Source organism: Bos grunniens, chromosome 16, assembly GCF_055505025.1.
Source record: "Bos grunniens cultivar Pamir isolate PY7600 chromosome 16, Bosgru_T2T1.0, whole genome shotgun sequence".
Lineage (NCBI taxonomy): Eukaryota > Metazoa > Chordata > Mammalia > Artiodactyla > Bovidae > Bos > Bos grunniens.
In genome coordinates this window covers 41994332-42015255 of record NC_141180.1, presented here as the reverse complement: position 1 = coordinate 42015255, position 20924 = coordinate 41994332, and the positions used below count along the sequence as shown (strand labels likewise).

At 37.2% G+C, this 20924-nt stretch overlaps 1 protein-coding gene across 27 annotated transcripts in view; it reads left to right on the top strand.

Moving 5' to 3' along the window:
* PRRC2C (proline rich coiled-coil 2C) overlaps positions 1 to 20924 on the top strand; it is a 95318-nt gene that overhangs the window by 62409 nt on the left and 11985 nt on the right. For 23 of the 27 annotated variants that reach the window (XR_015143488.1, XR_015143485.1, XR_015143486.1 and 20 more), the window contains 9 exons: positions 384 to 538; positions 1576 to 2389; positions 2801 to 2886; positions 4228 to 4416; positions 4557 to 4808; positions 6397 to 6489; positions 9386 to 9487; positions 13836 to 14037; positions 16194 to 16397. Coding sequence is in view for 22 of the 27 variants with exons in the window: in XM_086344701.1 (XP_086200827.1) it covers positions 384 to 538; positions 1576 to 2389; positions 2801 to 2886; positions 4228 to 4416; positions 4557 to 4808; positions 6397 to 6489; positions 9386 to 9487; positions 13836 to 14037; positions 16194 to 16397 (2097 nt within the window). In the remaining 5 variants the exon portion in view is untranslated. The remainder of the gene's footprint in view (positions 1 to 383; positions 539 to 1575; positions 2390 to 2800; positions 2887 to 4227; positions 4417 to 4556; positions 4809 to 6396; positions 6490 to 9385; positions 9488 to 13835; positions 14038 to 16193; positions 16398 to 20924) is intronic. The other 4 variants (XM_086344708.1, XM_086344714.1, XM_086344711.1 and 1 more) reach the window with 1 other exon arrangement.

Genomic DNA, 20924 nt, shown 5'->3' with positions numbered 1-20924 from the left:
AAATAAGATAAAAGTGCTAACATAGATCTTCATAGCACGATACACATCTTGAGACCAGGAGAGGTAAAGTGATTTGACTATAAGATAAAAGACTTTTGATTTTTCTTTTTTTTCTTTTTTAAAAAAAAGGCATTACCACTTCATTGCTTAAGGGAAAAAAAGATGTATACCATTCATAGCAGGTAGTTTTAGGGCTTGATTTATCTATGAAACCTTCAAATTTTAGTAATGGCTATTTTATGGTGTGGGAAATGGGTTATTTTATGAATTATAAGTATTGGATTTTTGCCTTTTTTATTTTTAATCATTATTGGAATAAACGTTTCTGTTTTATCTTTTCAATTGAAAAAAATTTCACTTTAAATCTTATTCTATTCCTATAGGTGTTGTTATAATTGATGACCATCCTGAAGTAACAGTAGTTGAAGACCCCCAGTCAAATTTGAATGATGATGGTTTTACTGAAGTGGTATCTAAAAAACAGCAGAAGCGTTTACAGGATGAAGAACGCCGAAAGAAGGAAGAACAAATAATACAGGTTTAGTGTTTCAGTTTGTTGCTGCTAATTTGGATTATTGCCCAAAATATACTAGGAAATGGTTGAGGTTTCTTCCCACCTTTAAGGTCAGGGCTGTATTTATTATTCAAGTGCTGAGAATGACCTGATTTTTCACAACTTTAAACTGTTTTTAACCGCAGTGAGATCAGTTTTAAATAAAATGTAATTACTGTATCTCACTATCTGCCTTAGAGAAGATCATCTTCATTTCAGAGCAACGTATTTGCCCCATCTTACTTCATTGCAGTGTTAAAAGTTTTTAAATCATGGAAATCTAATGAACACAACTGCCATGATCTCTAATAACTTGCAGATTCATGACCTAAACCAATTTCTCTTATAATCTAAATTAGTTTATTTAAATGCATAGTATGAATCACAGTAAGTTAAATTTTTCTTTTTATCGACTCATACACCCATTTTGCTAAATGCTGAACTAGTATAAACATAAATAGAGCACGTGGGTCACAGTGATAAAGAGCCCTAATAGATTAGAAAGTTCTAAAACAGGAAGCACTGTAAAAATCCTATCTGTGTGATAATATTGAGTTTAATTGAGCATAGTCCTCGAACTAGATATTTTCCGAAGTCATTTATTGTTACTGTGTTTTAAGAAGGTAAATTAGTGCATACATTCTATATAGCATAACACCCACCAACACTCTCAGAATTAATGTTTTTGTGGCAAACATCAGTTGAGTGGAACCAATAATTTTTTGTCAGGTAGAGTCCGATTTTGCTGCCAAATGAAATTAGTGCAAATTTACTTAATTTCTTTAATTTCAGAATTGTGAAAAGAGCTTGTGGACCTGTGTATCAAGAATATACGTTTTTTCCCCTATAGCATATTGGCTTCTCATAATTTAAAATCTCATTAGCAACCTTGATGTTTTTATTTTATTGAGTAGGTATTTTGTAAAGGAACTAAATTAGCAGTAGGTAACTTTGTTGGAAGATCTGTTCATGAACATTTCAGCAATGTTATTGACACAAATGATTCCTGCAAATTTTTTAAGGTCTGGAATAAAAAGAATGCAAATGAAAAGGGAAGAAATCAGACTTCTAAGCTCCCACCAAGATTTGCCAAAAAACAGGCTACAGGAACCCAGCAAGTACAGCCTCCAGCTTCAGCTCTAACCTCAGCTCCGGGTCCAGGGTCAACTTCAGCTCCAGTTCCAGCCACAACCCCAGCTCCAGTTCCAGCCTCAACCCCAGCTCCCCTTCTAGCATCACCCGTAGCTTCTGTTCCAGCCCCTACTACAGTCCCAGTCTTAACCTCCACCTCAGCTCCACTCCCAGCCTTAGCCTCAGCCTCAGTTCCAGTTCCAGCCTCCACCCCAACTACAGCAATAGCCTCTTCTCCAGCTCCGGCTCCAACCCCAATCCTCGCCTCAGCTTCCTCTCCAGCCTCTGTCCCCATTCTTACCTCAGCCTCAATTCCCATCCTTGCTTCAGCCCTAGCACCAGCTTCAGCTCCACCTCCAGCCATCTCAGCCGCAGCTGTCCCTGCCTCAGCCCCGACAGCCCCAACCTCAGCCCCAGCCCCAACCCCCACCCTAGTCCAAGTCCCAGTCCCAGCTCCCACTGCCCCAGGTCAGACGCAGGGACAGACTCACAAACCAGTCCAAAGTCCACTACAGACTACAACACAATCTTCGAAACAGCCACCTCCTTCAATTAGACTACCTTCAGCTCAGACACCTAATGGCACAGATTATGTAGCCACAGGAAAACCCATCCAGACCTCTCAGTCACATGGCACTCTTACAGCTGAATTATGGGAGAACAAGGTGGCCCCACCAGCTGTGCTGAATGACATTTCTAAGAAATGTAAGTGTGCAACAGAGAAGTGAGGGGTGGGGAATGGTGTGGGAATTGAGAGTTTGTTTTCAATTTTATTTATAAACTCACGGGTTTTTTTCTAGCCATCTCTTTTTTTATTAGTAGGAAGCAATAACAGTAATCTGTAATCTTAGCTTCCTTTCTTAAAACCTTTATTTCTAAGTCAAGTGTGTTAAACTTTTAACAGCCATATTTTATGGACACAACTTTTTGTTGATAAAACAATGTACAGTTTTTTGGGGGAATCATTTATTTTGGTGTGCAAGAATCTCTTTAAATACCATGTGAAAAGTCACTTTTTTATGGTCTAGCTACCATTAAAAAAAGAAAGGGTTAAATGGATCATGAATTATTAACCTCTAAATTTTAATGGTCGTATTTCCTGTGACTTCTTTTCAGTAGGTCCCATTAGTCCACCACAGCCACCTTCTGTCAGTGCGTGGAATAAGCCCCTAACATCATTTGGATCAGCTACTTCATCAGAGGTAGGAGCAGATTTAGTAATGGCTTTTGTGGGGCTATTGTGGCAGTTTCCTTAAAACAGTTACTCAAACTTTGGCCTGTATCAGAATCACTTGGAGAGCTTAATTCCTGATTCTTAGTCTGCAAAAAACACCTTCCACTAATCTTGTATTTTAGATTCAGTTTCAGTGTGACCTCTTAAGGACCTTTTTCTAAGTGATTTAACCATATTTTAATTGTTGCACATCTTTTATCTAAACTTGTTACTTATTTTCTTTATCCATTATAGTGCAGATTCTGCAAGTTAGATTGGTAGTGTCTGCCTAGATCAGTGCCTAGCACAAACAAGGTGTTACATAAATTAGAAGTTTAAATGATAATTCCTAGGGTGTGTGCACTCCATTACCAATCACGAAGTGCTTTCATGTATATTAATTTTTGTTTTCAGAGCAGAAGTGGGTGACACTGGAATTCCTGTCTTTTTTCTGCTCCTCCATTAATTTATTCATCTATTTGTTGCTGTATTTGTTTACATTTTTTTTAATGATTTTTTACATTTAAGTTGAGGGTGTGATTTGTCCTACAGTTCAGGGCAATTAAAGCCAGAACTTTAAAACTTAAGTCTTGCCCTAGTTTTTATTTTATCAGTTGTTTTCTAATACAGATCAGTAGTAGTTAAAGGAATGCTGCTGCTGCTGCTGCTAAGTTGCTTCAGTCATGTCCGACTCTGTGCGACCCCATAGACGGCAGCCCACCAGGCCCCGCCGTCCCTGGGATTCTCCAGGCAAGAACACTGGAGTGGGTTGCCATTTCCTCCTCCAATGCATGAAAGTGAAAAGTGAAAGTCAAGTCGCTCAGTCGTGTCCGACTCTTAGCAACTCCATGGACTGCAGCCTACCAGGCTCCTCTGTCCATGGGATTTTCCAGGCAAGAGTACTGGAGTGGGGTGCCATTGCCTTCTCCCAGTTAAAGGAATACTTTCTTAAATTTAACCAATGTCAGTTATGGGACTTTTCAGATGGCGCTATAGTAAATAACTTGCCTTCCAATGCAGGAGATATAAGAGACACGGGCTCAGTCTCTGGGTCGGAAGGATCCCCTGGAAAAGGCCATGGCAACCCACTCCAATATTCTTGCCTGGAGAATTCCATGGACAGAGGAGCCTGGTGGGTTATAGTCCATGGGGTCGCAAAGAGTTGGACATGACTGAAGTGACTAGCATGCATGCATTATCAATTAATCTCAATTAGATGTAGATTGCTTTAAACCTTCTGTTGTACTTTTAAAATTTGTAGTATTACATAAATCATTCAGTCAAATTTGAACTCTACTTTGAAGCAAGTTTTTAAATGTTCTTTTACTAGGGAACAAAGAATAGTCAAGAAAGTGGAGTTGAAATTGGAATTGACACAATTCAGTTTGGTGCTCCAGCTTCAAATGGGAATGAAAATGAAATTGTTCCTGTGCTTTCGGAAAAAACTACCGACAAAATATCTGAACCTAAAGAACAACGGCAGAAGCAACCACGGGCAGGCCCTATCAAAGCCCAGAAGGTAAATACTGTTCGTGTTCCAGATACAATTGTATGAAAGCCACTAACATATAAGGAGAATAAATAGGTTTTTTAATTGGATTTAATTTCAGTGAAATGTCTTTGATCATGACGTGTTTTTGTCATAAATGTTGAATTTAGCTTCCAGATTTGAGTCCAGTTGAAAACAAAGAACATAAACCTGGTCCTATTGGAAAGGAACGTTCATTAAAAAATAGAAAAGTAAAAGATGCCCAACAGGTGGAGCCAGAAGGACAAGAGAAACCAAGTCCTGCTACAGTCAGAAGTACAGATCCTGTGACAACAAAGGAAACCAAAGCAGTTTCAGAAATGTCTACTGAAATAGGAACAATGATCTCAGTTTCATCCACAGAATATGGTACTAATGTGAAGGTAAGCAACAGGCAGTGATTACCAATTCAGTTGATGCAAGCCAGGTCTAACATGAATGGGGAAAACAGCAGCAACATACTTTTGGTTTTTTTTGGTTGAGGCATATAATTCTGTAGCTTATGTGGGTTATTATTTCTACAGAGATTTTATTTCATGGTGTGCATATGTGATCTAAAATTCCTTACAGTAAATTATTTCTTTCTGTGGAAACTAACTCTTAATTCTGGACTACTGAGTAGTTTAAAGTGAAAAAATATTTACACAAGACTAGAATGCTTTTTTGGAGAAAGCAATGGAAAATCCCATGGACAGAGGAGTCTGGTAGGCTGCAGTCCATGGGGTCGCTAAGAGTCGGACATGACTGAGTGACTTCACTTTCACTTTTCACTTTCATCATTGGAGAGGGAAATGGCAACCCACTCCAGTGTTCTTGCCTGGAGAATCCCAGGGATGGGGGAGCCTGGTGGGCTGCTATCTATGGGGTCGCACAGAGTCGGACACGACTGAAGCGACTTAGCAGCAGCAGCAGAATGCTTTTAAGTAAGTTTATAGACTTTGAAAGAATTGCTGCATATTTCTTTTTATTTTGTTAATAGAGTTATAATGGACCCCCTCCTTATCTTGCACACTAATGAGATTCTGAGGTTAGGAAATAACATTAACTTAGTAACTCTGGGTACTAAGAAAAGGAAAAGGAAATGGCAACCCCCTCCAGTACTCTTGCCTGGAAAATTCCATGGACGGAGGAGCCTGGTAGGTTACAGTCTATGGGGTCGCAAAGAGTTGGACACAATTGAGCGACTTCACAAGCCAAAGTAACTCCAGTATAGCCAGTTTTCTTCCAGAGTTGGAACAAGTCTGTTTCATTGGTTGAGCACCAGAGGAATGACTGACTTGCATTTAGGGTCTACATTGAATGGAAAAATGCATGTCTTTAAAAATACTCATTAAGGCAAGATAACACTGAGTGACTTATGGGGACTGACACTTGTGGGAGTTTTCTATCTGCCATTTGGTGTTCACTCTGGAACATATGCTCACTGAAAAGAAAGATGGATGGAACCTTTTATGTTACTTGAATATTCTTCTCTTTTTAATTGCCGTGCAACTTAGTTCATGGAGGTGAAAAGCTCATGTGATCTGACTCTACCATGTTTAAAGGAGAGATTCATGATGATAAACACGGAGTTTATCCTAAAATCTAATTATGACAACTAAGATCTTGACATTCATTATCCATGTTTTATTTTGAAGAAAACAAAAAATCAGTAGTTGAAAGTAAGCTATAGATTTGAGTATAAGAACCACACAGAGTTATTTTAGAAATCCACAGAAATAAATATTTGGTACTGTTGACAGCCTCCTATATTGCAGTATATATTTTAAATTTATAGGACTCTAGCAATGGTTGAAATGTGGTAGGTCCATGTTTGTTTTATCCCACTGTTGGTCTCTAAGATTTGAGTGTTAAGGTTTGGTATACTCTCCTGCTTTCTTCCAAAATAACTTTACAGCTGTTAGGCTGCCATTAGAAAGTGACTAACTCAATTTAAAACTTTTTTTTTTTCTCTCTCTTACAACTCCACAGGAGTCTGTAACAGACTATACTACACCTTCTTCCTCTCTGCCTAACACTGTGGCTACTAATAATGCAAAGATGGAGGATACTTTGGTTAATAATGTAAGTAATCAACTGGAGATGTGGCAGGTTTGGATAGGAACCTGGCTATTGTTACCTAAGAGTTGGCAGTAAGTTTGTATTTGGGAGCACTGTAATGTAATTAGAGGAAATAGTCAAAGCTGAGTTCTTTTTCCCCTGAAAATCATCACTTTAATATCCAGGCTTGTGATGCTTAGGCTTGATTTCATATGTACTAATCCTGTTAACCTGGTTTTGGTAAAAAAATTTTATTCTTAGTTTTCACATTCTACTGATTCAGCATTTAATTTTGTTGGTAATTTTGTTCTTAAATGACACCTTTTTATAATGCTGTGAAAGGCCGTTCACTTAAAAAGACGATTATTACTGAAGATTTATGTGTTTCTTTTTTAATTTGAAAAATGGTACTAGACATTAACGACTTCATTCCTCTTGTGAAGGGTTTATCTTCATAAACCCTTGAATACTCTATTAAAAGATGACAGTCATATAAATCTGGCTCTCGCCTCCCAAAGCAACCATGTTATAATTTAAGAATCTGTTAAATATTGGTACAGTCCAGTACTTTGCCTAGTTCACAGACTGACAGGTGAAAAATGAGTAAGCGGAAAAAAAAAGCATTTAGAAGTTACATGTGTGGCTCTTGTTTTGTAGAGCAGATATGGTAGAAATTTGGTCATCTGCTCTTTTTTAAATATAGTCCTCGATAAACAAAGGCTTTTCTTTAAAAAATAAAAATAATAATAATAATCTTTACAAATACATTTAGAGAGCTCTTAAAAGGCTTCAATTCTATAACTTTGAGAATAAAAACTCTCAATTATGTTTTATTACAATGTTTTTGCTATGTTTTCTGTTTTTGTCTTTAGTGTCAGGTATAGAGACTTTTAGGTGAAATGCATTAAGGATCATTTAATCCAACTTTTGTAGTCTGGCTGAAGGAAAAGGTATAGAAAGGAAGAAGTCACACATTTTGTCTTTGTGATAGGAGAGCACTTTTGGAGCTGATGAATGTAATTTGTCCAATTTCCTCTTCCCCTGACCTTTTGAGGAAAGGTTTATTTAACTTTCTGTAGGAAACAATGGAATACTAGGGAAGGGCAAAAAGGCTTGGTCAGTTTAATACCTAGTGTCACTATGTGGATTATCAAGTAATGATAACTGAAATTGAATCAGTAATGTTTCAGTAAGGTTTAATTATATTTGAATTGTGGTGTCTTTTCTCATTTTAGAAAAATATAGAATATGTTACCTTTTCCAGAGTTATTATGATGCCTTCTGCCAAACTACCCTTTTCTAAAAATTTAGTTTATAAAATATGAATATGAAAGGAAAGATCATTAATCTCAAAACCCTTAAAACTCATTAAATATCTTCATGAACGTTTTAATGGTTTCCGTCTGATCTGCAGGGCTAATTAACATAGTGGCTTGTATACAGAGGACTATTGAAGGGAAGATGCCCCGTCTTGTGTATAAGTAAATAGTCTGTGTTTGATTTTTAGCAATGTATTCAGAATGTATTTGAAAACAAGCTCAGTTTGGGTCAGGGAGCATTTATAAAAAGTCATCAGTGTAAAATGATTTCACAGTGTTGCTTATTTGTGCCAAGTTTGGTGGTGATTCTGAGCTTAATATAGTGTTAAAAACAAATTTTCTATATGTAGAAATTTTTAGGACTTTTTGAAATGTCGCTTTTTTATTCATTAGGCTAGGGGTTCCATTTTATGCATAGAACTGTGGTCTTTTTAAAAATTAAACTGGGGAATTTCTTGTCAATCCAATGGTTGGGACTCTGCACCTAGAGTGCATGAGTTTAATCTCTGGTCGGGGAGCTAGGATTCCCACAAGCCACTTGGCCTGTCTAAAAAATAAAAATTAAACTGAAAGATGGCGTATTTCTCTTGTTGAGGCTTAACACACTTTTTTTAAGGATCTTAACTGATTTATCAGTTGTAGTACCTAATATTACAGTTGTTTTGAATCTTGGATGATTCATATCCATTTAAATCTTGAAGATTTAAATGCAGGTGTTCTTTTTGATCATTATAGCGCAGCTGTTTTAAAGATTTATAAAATAATCTCCATTAGATTGCCCATAGTATCACAAAGTGATTATCTTAAACCCCTCCCCAGCATTTCATTTTATTTAAACAACTGACTGAACCATCAAAATCAGTCATGTAGTAGTACATAATAAAATCTTAAGATCCAGAGAATTAGAAGAAAAAAAGAGATAAAGGTAGCAAGTTTCCAATATCTCAAGTTTCTACTAAATAACAGTACTTATCACAGTTATGTATTGCTACCATAATTTGTTTAGTGTAACAAGGTGGAGGTGATAATTATAGCCTTTCCTCCTAACATTACTTTTATTCTTGAATCTAGTTATAAGTTAACTAGGTTGCTGTAGAGAGACTTTCTTATATTTACTCTATCATGTTAAATGCTTCATATAGAACCTGTGGGTTCTGTAAATGATAGAAATTATATTCCCTAGAGCTTTGCTTTACAAGGTATGGTCCAGGGACCAGCAGCATCAGCATTACCTGGGATCTTGTTGAAAGGCAGGATTTTGTGACTTCCCCAGACTAAGCGAGTCTGAATCTGCATTTCAACAAAAACCCCAAGTGTTTTGTATATACATTAAAATATAGGAGCATGGCCTTTAAGTTTATACCTTATATATGTGACAGATTCTTTTTCTGTCAGTGAAGTATAAATAAGCAGATAGTATTTCTTTTCAGAAGTTTGATCTAAGATGTCCATAGTTATCAATTAGTATAAATGCAATGTAAATTCAGTCAAATATTCCTGTTGGTTCTAGTGAAAATAACCTTAGAATACATTAGCATTATATTTAATGGGGCTTTTGCAGCAGACTTAGTTAGATTGTGATGTGTTGCCTACCTTTTCAGGTGCCCCTGCCCAGCACCCTCCCGCTCCCTAAGAGGGAGACTATACAACAGAGCTCCAGCCTCACTTCAGTTCCTCCCACTACTTTCAGCCTCACCTTCAAGGTATGTACAACATCCGCCTCTAAAGGTCCTTGATTGTTGCATGCAAGGGGACAGAAGTTAATACTCTTGGTGTTCATACTAGTTTAGTGCAATAATCAGCAATACTAAGCTGAGGAAATGGAGTGACGTCAAATTACACCTTAAAATTTTATTAGTTTTTAATACCACATAGTAGTAGCTTGATATATCTTCATATTTAAAATGAGGCCTATGCTTGTGAATTTTGTCTTAAAAATACAAGAGAACGTTTTATATTTGGTTTGTGTTGGGTTCCTCTTAGAGACTAATAGTTACTGGAAACATTAGTCATGCAGAAAGCAAGTAACCTGGTGTTGCATGTTTTGTTTTGTTTTGTTTTGTTTTATCATAAGTACCAATAATGGTTAAGAATGCTAGTTTTCTGTCTTTCCTGTAAGTCATGTGTGAATTGAATGAATGCAAAGTGGTAGTTCTAAAGATGTAATTGATTAAAACAAGTCATTTTTTATTTGATTTTTGTTGGATAATTATTGAATAAGAGTCCAAAAGAGATTTTACACAGCACATGCTTTTTGTTGTCAAGAAGTTTAGGCTTATTTTTTTTTTTTAATCACCTATTACACTTAAAATCTTGAACTGTGCTACGTGTTACTAATACTCTTGTACAATAGAGTTATTTGAGACTATTTTATATCAGTTGTTCACCTCAAAAGTAGTCAGTGGTTAAAAAGAACAGATGTACAGATATGGAATTAAGTGAGGGTTATTTTTAGCTGCAGTTTATTTATCTCTTTGGTGCTATGTATTTATAGTTTTACAACCTGGGCCAGTATATCCTCTACTATAGCAGGACTTTGTCATGCTGCATTGGTTGCCAGTGAATCTTTTTGATGATGGTCAAGAGAGGAAGTAACTAAGTTGTTTTATAATGTGGTCAATGTTTGTTTCTAGACTCTTGGTGTTTGATTCTCCAGCCTCCTGACCACTTGTCCCCTTGACCCCCACACACATCTCTTTTTTTTTTTAATACCCCCAACTTCTTTTTAAGAAGCTGCCTAAATATAAGTTTGAGACAATAAAATTTTTACAAGACAACCACTTCTGCTTTGTGTCATCTCCATCTTTACCCAGTCCTTACTGTTTACTGCCAGTTCCTCCTACTCAAAGTCAAAGCTGTGGTTTTTTCAGTAGTCATGTATGGATGTGAGAGCTGGACTATAAAGAAAGCTGAGCACCGAAGAACTGATGCTTTTGAACTGTGGTGTTGGAGAAGACTCTTGAGAGTCCCTTGGACTGCAAGGAGATCCAACCAGTCCATCCTAAAGGAAATCAGTCCTGAATATTCATTGGAAGGACTGATAATGAAGCTGAAACTCCAATACTTTGGCCAACTGACGTGAAGAACCGACTCACTGGAAAAGACCCTGATGCTGGGAAAGATTTGAAGGCAGGAGGAGAAGGGGACAACAGAGGATGAGATGGTTGGATGGCATCACCGACATGATGAACATGAATTTGAGTAGGCTCCCGGAGTTGGTGGTAGATAGGAAGGCCTGGCGTGCTGCAGTCCATGGAGTCGCAAAAAGTAGGACAACGACTGAGCCACTGAACTGAACTGAACCTCATACTCAGCCTTTTTTTGTTTTTTTTCCCCTTGAATGACTGTCTCGACCTGTTTCATACTTATATCTTACATTTGATTTCTCAAATAAGCAAATATTATTAGTTATTCTTTAGGCTGGGTGTTGATTCTTCACATTGCCTTTCACTGCATGTTTTTAATACCCCCAAAAAATACAGTTGAATTACACTAAACTTAAATTGTATTAGCTTAAGACTTTTTCTAGTTTCTTTATTTTTATTTTTTTAGTGTAATTTTATTTTATACTGAAATATAGTTGATTTACAATGTTTTGTTAGTTTCAGATGTACAGTGAAATGATTCAGTTCTACATATGCATATATACATTATTTTTCAGGTATTTTTTCCTTATAGGTTATTACAGAATAGTGAGTAAAGTTCTCTGTGCTATACAGTAGGTCCTTGTTGATTTATCTGTGTTTACTTATTTTTGTTAATGCCTCTCTTTATTTGAGAGATTTACAAAGTATGGAAATCTCTATTAATATTATATGGGTATTACTGACAATATATTTGTCAAAAGGAAAAATGAATATAGTTAAGAAATTATACTTTTTAGGTTCTTTGAATTTTTAAAATTAGAATCTAAATTTTCTTGCTGCTTAAGAAATGAAACTAATGTATATGGCCTAAATATTATGTAAAATTGGTAAGCTATAATTTATTTCCAATACAACAAAACTGGATATAAAAGGCATTGTAGTCTTTAAAATTGCTCTAAGTCATAAAATCTCAATACTAGCAAATTGCATTTTGTTGGACTTCTTAAGTGGTAGTGTGTGGGGCTTTTTTGCTTTTGTTTCTTACCCTCTTAAGACTTTTGTTTTAAAACACATTTGAAATCAGCAAGGTGACTGTGAGGAAAAAGAAAGAAGCAAACCTAAAAGTGTCTTATATTTTGAATTTGTAGTAGCGATATTGGCCATCAAGGTTAAATTGTATATAGTGTGTGTTTTAAGAGGGAAGTAGGGAGATACATAATATTTCTAAAATTATTAAAGTTAAAATCAGGTTGAAATTTTTATAAAGTTGGCACTTCAGGGACCTACAAACTTCCCAACAGTGGTATTTTAAAATCTTATTTGTGAACAGTGTTCTCATGGGGCTTACCTAGTGACTCAGATGGTAAAGAATCTATCTGCAATGTGGGAGACCCAGGGTTCGATCCCTCCTTGAGAACGATCCCCTGGAGAAGGAAATGGCAACCCACTCCATTATTCTTGCCTGGAAAATCCCATGGACAGAGGAGCCTGGTGGGCTACAGTCTGTTTGGTTGCAAAGAGTCAGATACAACTAACACGTACACATATAAGTCATTGCTGCTGAGTTTTGTAGATTATCTTGGAGTTTTCCTTTCCACTCAATATTTTGACTAGTAGAACAAGAAACTTTAAAATTTCTGTATCTGTTCCTTTCCTGTTCAATGAGCCGCAGAATAGCTGAGGATCTACATCTTTGCTCTCCAATTCAGTATCTACACACCACATGTAGTTACTAAGCACTTGAATGTGGCTAATCCAGGTTGAGGTGTGTGCTGTAAGTGTAAAAGGAAATAGATACTGGATTTGAAATGTTACTTTTTAAATTAAAACATCTCAATTTTTATATTGATTATAGGTTTTAATTATTATTGTAGATATATTGGGTTGAATGAAATATGTTACCAGAATTAGTTTTACCTCTTTATTTTTTAAAGTGTGGCTACTAGAAAATATAAAATTACATGTGGCTTACATTTATGTCTGTTGCTGCTACTGCTGCTGCTAAGTTGCCTCAGTCGCGTCCAACTCTGTGCGACCCCATAGATGGCCTCCCACCAGGCTCCCCCATCCCTGGGATTCTCCAGGCAAGAACACTTGAGTGGGTTGCCATTTCCTTCTCCAATGCATGAAAGAGAAAAGTGAAAGTGAAGTCGCTCAGTCGTGTCCGACTCTTAGCGACCCCATGGACTGCAGCCTACCAGGCTCCTCCATCCATGGGATTTTCCAGGCAAGAGTACTGGAGTGGGGTGCCATTGCCTTCTCCATATGTCTGTTGAATAGCTGTAAATCGATCAAATAAGACCCATTTCTACTTTTTAAGAAACTAAGACTACAGGTAAAATCAGCACCCACAAATACAAATGGTGGCAGTCAGAACCTGAAATGCTGAATAGGATTTGGACATGAAACAAGAAATACTACTACTGTACCCAAGCCTAAAGCCTGCTGGTTACATTGCCTTTAAAGCACTGTGAACATAAAATAGCCAAACAGAAGATACATCTCACTTGCCATTCAAGAAATGTTGGCTTAAAGACTTAAAAAGAAAGAGTGGAGAGAATGGATATTTAATGGAGGACCTTTAATGTCTTGCTTACTAGAATCAGAGCCTTAAATCAGTCCGAAAGGACATGGTATTTCCGTTTCCTTATTCACTGGTAGGAATAGGGACTCCTACCAGTCCCAGTCATATTTAGATGATTAAAGCTGTCACTATACTTCACTGACCTGCTTGCCAGAGCGTTCAACAAACTCTGTAGAGACAAAATTAAAACCCATTGCAATTGAGTAAAGGAGTGGAGATAAAGGAGAAAATGAAAGGTTTAAAAGCCTTATGGTCCTAATCTGAAAGATTGTATTTGGAATACATTTATGTATATATATTTGTTTATATATGTGTATTAGTTCTGTGTTAGGATAATGATTTTTTTTTTTTTGGCTTTAAAAAATGTTCTTTTTGTTCCAGATGGAGTCTGCTCGCAAGGCATGGGAGAATTCTCCAAATGTAAGGGAAAAGGGGTCCCCAGTAACCTCTACAGCACCTCCAATTGCAAGCGGGGTCAGCAGTAGTGCGAGTGGACCAAGCACTGCTAATTACAGTTCGTTCTCAAGTGCATCAGTGCCGCAGATTCCTGTTGCTTCAGTCACTCCCACAACTTCACTGTCAGGTAGAAATCCTCATGTACCTTTTCTTTAATGATCTTAAATTATTTAAAATTTCTTTCAGATCTTTTCCTATTTACTCTCCCCAAAAATATAATCGTAAAAGATGTAAAATTGTACATGAGATAATTATCAGCTCTTTTATAAACTTCTTACCAGTTTGCCTTCTTCCCCCTCTCTTTACCCACTCCCAGTTGTAGCTTGGTAAATATTTAATGACGGCTGACTAAAGTACTTCAATTGATCTTCTCTTCTTCCCACCCCAGTTGTCAATACAGATACCTAGAAGTAATTGGTGGGAAATTTCCTGTCTTGTTCCTCTAAACTTTTTTATAAATTTTACCTTTTGATTTTTATTTAACTCATACAGCTAATTAGACCCATTCAGAAATAACACGGAATCACAAAGCTTTTAAGTTTTCTGTGGTCTGTATCTAATTTGAAGGAGCTCTTGGCCTAAGTCTATTGATTTGACATATTTTCTGGGAAAGAGTTACAGGGTAGAGACTTTCCAGTCTGTTATTTGAATAAATGATATCCATTGGCTTTGGTGTTTTGGGTTTTATGTTGTTTTTAAGGAGAGTCCATCAACACCCCAAGTTAGAAGATGTTTTTCTTAAATGTTTCACTAGAGTGTAATCCTTTATCTCATATGGGGCTTTATCATTCTTAAAGAACCAGAGATGTTTCTGAAATATTTGACTCTATGAAGATACATCCTTTTACAATATGCATAACCATGTTTCTTCTGAAAATAGAAGTTTCATTTTAAGCTTTCCTAATACTGTCTATATTTCCAAAACAGTGGGAAATTCCTTTTCCAAGGCATGTAAAATGTATACAGCACAGAATTTACTTTCTCTGGCTAGTTTTCATTTAATGATTGCAGTAATGATTCTCAGTATTCCAGCTTTCTGTGCTAGTTTTAAGCACCAAAAGGACTAGACTTTGGGTTATACTATAGTTATTTGATATTATCTGGAATCAGACATGTATTAAGACAAACCCAGAGGTTCACATCAAAGACAGTATTCCAACTGTACTTCTTCCACCACCCGTTTGCAAGACATCTTCATTATATAAATATTAACAGCTTAGGCCCCAGACTGCTTGGGGATAGGGAGTGAGGCTGTAAAGGAACCAGGAGAGTATGGTAGGAAGATTAGGAAATAAAGAGATTGAGAAGCTTCCTGCTTTTTTCTTTGGAACCCAACTACTTCCTTTCCTTGGAGTCTAGTTTCCCTATACTTCCCTCAACTAGGATAAGTTTTTAACTAGGACCTTCTTGCCTGGTCATCCATATGGAAGAATAGAGATACCTCAATGTTGGTCCCCTCTTAGAACATCATTTGATGTCTGAAAATAATAATAACTACTTCATCTGACTTTTGAATCAAATACCTGTATTATTATTTACTGTAGTATTACTAATAGTTTGTCTTGTTTTTAAAGAATTACTAAATACAAGGAGAGAAATAAATTTGTATGTCTTTCTAGGAGCAGTTTATATTAAATTTTTATATTACATTAATAATAATTATTCTTAAGGTACAGCACTTTTCCCTGTGTTTCTTACATTTATGCCTAGCCTTTAATAGATGTTCAAATATTTATTTGACGTTCTAAAGCTCCTTAAGGTATTTTGCCACAAAGAGGAAAAAAAATCTAACCTTAAGTTTCTGTGACATTTGGGGAGCAGTTGTGTTCTGTCAGGGCCCATTTATGTGCTTGTATTTATGTCTCACCATAAATGAATAAAGTTCTTGATTATCTGTCAGTAATGCCTATCGGGAGCTGCATTAGGCATTACTGACAATTATCCTTTGTGATGATTGAAAACTATGTATTAGTTTGACATTAAGCTATGACAGTGTTGTGGGCTCTCAGCCTCCTTGTTTTGTGAGTTTATATTTAAATTTTCTATTTATATTTCTCCAGATTTTGTTGTCCTATTTGCATCTGATAATTGTTTCTTCCTGTTATAAGCCACTTCATATCCACTTTTGGTCTGAGATGCAGTATATAAGTACATAATAAGTACTTATTCAGCATAAATATTAATTTTCCAGTTTCCAGTTGGTGCTTGAATTTACTTGAATTTGCTTGAATTTACTTAAATATACACTACACTTCTCTCATTTTATCCCTCTCCCCAATGTAGGAGCTGGTACATATACTACCTCTTCTTTGAGTACAAAATCTACAACCACATCAGACCCTCCTAATATCTGTAAAGTGAAACCCCAACAATTACAAACAAGCAGCCTGCCTTCTGCAAGTCATTTTTCACAGTTAAGCTGTATGCCTTCCCTTATTGCTCAGCAGCAACAGAGTCCACAAGTCTATGTGTCTCAGTCTGCAGCAGGTAAGATTTTTAAGATTTGAATATAAGGAATTTAGAAAATGAAGATGTTTTAATGCTTCTGTGTTTTTCTCTTTCCCTTACCTTTTCAAGTTTGTTTTTTTTGATTTGCTTTGCAAATTTGTTTCCTCATAGAATTGAATGCTGTCTCTCTTTGGTAAGTATTCAGGGGCTTCTGGCAATTGTTTCTTACACTTATGTTACATAGATAGTAGATTAGTGTACTCACGGATTCAAAGTCTGCAGATTTAATCAGCTGTGGATTGAAAGCGTTTAAAAAAATTTTCACAAAGTTCCAAAAAACAAAGCTTGTATTGTCTGTGTAGGGATAACTATTTATGTAGTATTTACATTGTATTAGGTATTAAAAGTAATCTAGAGATTTAAAGTATATGAAAGGATATGCTTGGGTTATATGCAAACAATGTACCCAATTTTACATAAGAGACTTGAGCATTTAAAGATTTTGGTATCTGGGCCGGGGACAGTGAGGGTGGTATTGTGGAACCAACCCTCTACAGAGAACCAAAGTTTGTTATCTGAAACCTGACAAATTGATGATAAAGTACATGAGGGAAGAATAAACCTAAGAACAACAAAGAAATTTATATATTGGGAGGGGTAACATCCTACTAAATTCCACAGCATTCAGTTCAGGCGCTCAGTCGTGTCCAACTCTGTGACCCCATGGACTGCAGCACGCCAGGCCTCCCTGTCCGCTAACTCCCGGAGTCCACTCAAACTCATGTCCATTGAGTCGGTGATTCCATCCAACCATCTCATCCTCTGTCATCCCCTTCTTCTCCTGCCCTCAATCTTTCCCAGCATCAGGGTCTTTTCAAACGAGTCAGCTCTTTGCATCAGGTGGCCAAAGTAGGAGTTTCAGCTTCAACATCAGTCCTTCCAATGAACACCAAGAACTGATCTCCTTTAGGATGGACTGGTTGGAACTCTTTGCAGTCCAAGGGACTCTCAAGAGTCTTCTCCAGCACCACAGTTCAAAAGCATCAGTTCTTTGGCGCTCAGCTTTCTTTATAGTCCAGCTCTCACACCCATACCTGACTACTGGAGAAACCATAGCCTTGACTAGATGGACCTTTGTTGGCAAAGTAATGTCTCTGCTTTTGAATATGCTGTCTATGTTGGTCATAAATTTTCTTCCAAGGAGCAAGCGTCTTTTCATGCGTCTTTTAATTTCATGGCTGCAATCACCATCTGCAGTGATTATAGAGCCCAAAAAAAGAAACTCAGCCACTATTTCCACTGTTTCCCCATCTATTTGCCATGAAGTGATGGGACCGCGTGCCATGATCTTAGTTTTCTGAATGTTGAGCTTTAAGCCAACTTTTTCACTCTCTTTCACTTTCATCAAGAGGCTCTTGACTTTCTGCTATAAGGGTGGTGTCATCTGTGTATTGAGATTATTGATATTTCTCCCAGCAATCTTGATTCCAGCTTGTGCTTCATCCAGCCCAGCCCTTCTTTCTCATGATGTAATCTGCGTATAAGTTAAATAAGCAGGGTGACAGTATACAGCCTTGACGTACTCCTTTTCCTATTTGGACCCAGTCTGTTGTTCCATGTCCAGTTCTAACTGTTGCTTCCTGACCTGCATACGGATTTCTCAAGGGGCAGGTCAGATGGTCGGGTATTCCCATCTCTTTCAGAATTTTCCACAGTTTATTGTGATCCACACAGTCAAAGGCTTTGGCATAGTCAATAAAGCAGAAATAGATGTCTTTCTGGAATTCTCTTGCTTTTTCGATGATCCAGCGGATATTGGCAATTTGATCTCTAGTTCCTATGCCTTTTCTAAATCCAGCTTGAACATCTGGAGGTTCATGGTTCACGTATTGCTGAAGCCTGGCTTGGAGAATTTTGAGTATTACTTTACTAGCATGAGAGATGAATGCAGTTGTGCGGTAGTTTGAGCATTCTTTGGCATTGCCTTTCTTTGGGATTGGAATGAAAACTGACCTTTTCCAGTCCTGTGGCCACTGCTGAGATTTCCAAATTTGCTGGCATATTGAGTGCAGCACTTCCACAGCATCATCTTTTAGGATTTGAAATAGCTCAACTGGAATTCCACCACCTCTTCTAGCTTTGTTTGTAGTGATGCTTCCTAAGGCCCACTTGACTTCATATTCCAGGTTGTCTGCCTCTAGGTGAGTGATCACAACATCATGGTTATCTGGGTCATGAAGATCTTTTTTGTACAGTTCTTCTGTGTAATCTTGCCACTTCTTAATATCTTCTGCTTCTGTTAGGTCCATACCATTTCTGTCCTTTATTGAGCCCATCTTTGCATGAAATATTCCCTTGGTATCTCTAATTTTCTTGAAGAGATCTCTAGTCTTTGCCATTCTATTGTTTTCCTCTATTTCTTTGCCCTGATTACTGAGGAAGGCTTTCTTATCTCTCCGTGCTATTCTTTAGAACTCTGCATTCAAATGGGTATATCTTTACTTTTCTCCTTTGCATTTCACTTCTCTTCTTTGCACAGCTATTTGTGAGGCCTCCTTAGACAACCATTTTGCTTTTTTGCATTTCTTTTTCTTGGGGATGGTCTTGATCCCTTGTCTCCTGTACAGTGTCACGAACCTCTGTCCATAGTTCATCAGACACTCTATCAGTTCTAGTCCCTTAAATCTATTTGTCACTTCCACTGTATAATCATAAGGAATTTGATTCAGGTCATACATGAATGGTCTAGTGGTTTTCCCTACTTTCTTCAATTTAAGTCTGAATTTGGCAACAAGGAGTTCATGATCTGAGCCTCAGTCAGCTCCTGGTCTTGTTTTTGCTGACTATATAGAACTTCTCCAGCTTTGGCTGCAAAGTATATAACCAACCTGATTTCGGTGTTGGCCATCTGGTGATGTCCATGTGTGGAGTCTTCTTTTGTGTTGTTCGAAGAGGGTGTTTGCTATGACCAGTGCATTCTTTTGGCAAAATTCTATTAGCCTTTGCCCTGCTTATTTCTGTACTCCAAGTTTGCTTGTTACTCCAAGTGTTTCTTGACTTCCTACTTTTTCATTCCAGTCCCCTATAATAAAAAGGATATCTTTTTTTTGGGTGTTAGTTCTAGAAGGTCTTGTAGGTCTTCGTAGAACTGTTCAGTTTCTTCAGCCTTACTGGTCGGGGCATAAACTTGAATTACTGTGATATTGAATGAGTTGCCTTAAAAACAAACACATTAATCAGAGTTAAATTGTAAATAAATGATTGAAAAATATTCAAGCTCACTCATTTAAATTCAGAATAAAAGGACAGTGAGGCTATTTTTTGTCTTTGTATTTGGGAAATATTAGGACGATTGATAATACTTAGCATATTTAATACCCAGTATCTGTAAGGATCCATAGGTATTATTACTACGCTCTTAAAGCACATTGCTAGTGAGCATGTAAGTTGGCATAATTCTTTTAGATAAGTATCTCAGAATGTTTTATGTGTTCATCATCACTGTCTGTGGTTTGAGGGCTTCTCATTGCAGTGGCTTCTTTTGTTGCAGAGCACAGGCTCTAGGCACTTGGGCTTAATAGTTGTGGCACACAGGCTTAGTTGCTCTGCAGCATATGGGATCTTTCCAGACCAGGGATCAAACCCGTTTCTCCTTCATTGGCTGGTGGTTTCTTTACCACTGAGCCACCATGGAAGCCAGTTTGGAGTCTTACGTATAGATAAGCCTACTTGTTAATCAGAGATATATGTATGAGGATGTTCATTCATTGCAGTACTGTTTATAATGATAATAAAAGCAATATGGAAAGTTCTCCCAAACATACTGTTATATTAAAACAACATAACACAAAGTAGTGAATATAAACATGGAGAAGAAATCTGATAAGAATCTATACCAAATTCTTTCAATTATTAGGCTCTTAAAGCACATTGTTAGTGAGCATATAAATGGGCATAATTCTTTTGAAATATTTTGCCAAATTCTAGTTGGTTCAGTTCAGTCGCTCAGTCATGTCCTACCCTTTGCAACCCCATGGACTGCAGCACGCCAGGCTTCCCTGTCCATCACCAACTCCTGGAGCTTGCTCAAACTCATGTCCATTGAGTCAGTGATGCCATCCAACCATCTCATCCTCTGTCGTCCCCTTCTCCTGCCTTCAGTCTTTCCCAGCATCAGGGTCTTTTCCAGTGAGTAGGTTCTTTGCATCAGGTGGCCCGAGTATTGGAGTTTCAGCTTCAGCATGAGTCCTTCCAATGAATATTCAGGACTGACTTCCTTGAGGATTGACTGGTTCGATCTCCTTACAGTCCAAGGGACTCTCAAGAGTCTTCAACACCACAGTTCAAAAGCATCAATTCTTCGGTGTTCAGCTTTCTTCACAGTCCAACTCTCACATCCATACATGACTACTGAAAAAACCATAGCTTTGACTGGACGGACCTTTGTCAGCAAAGTAATGTCTCTGCTTTTTAATATGCATCTAGATTGGTCATAGCTTTTCTTCCAAGGAGCGTATAAATTGGCATAATTCTTTGGAAATATTTTGCTAAATTCTAATTGGTAGA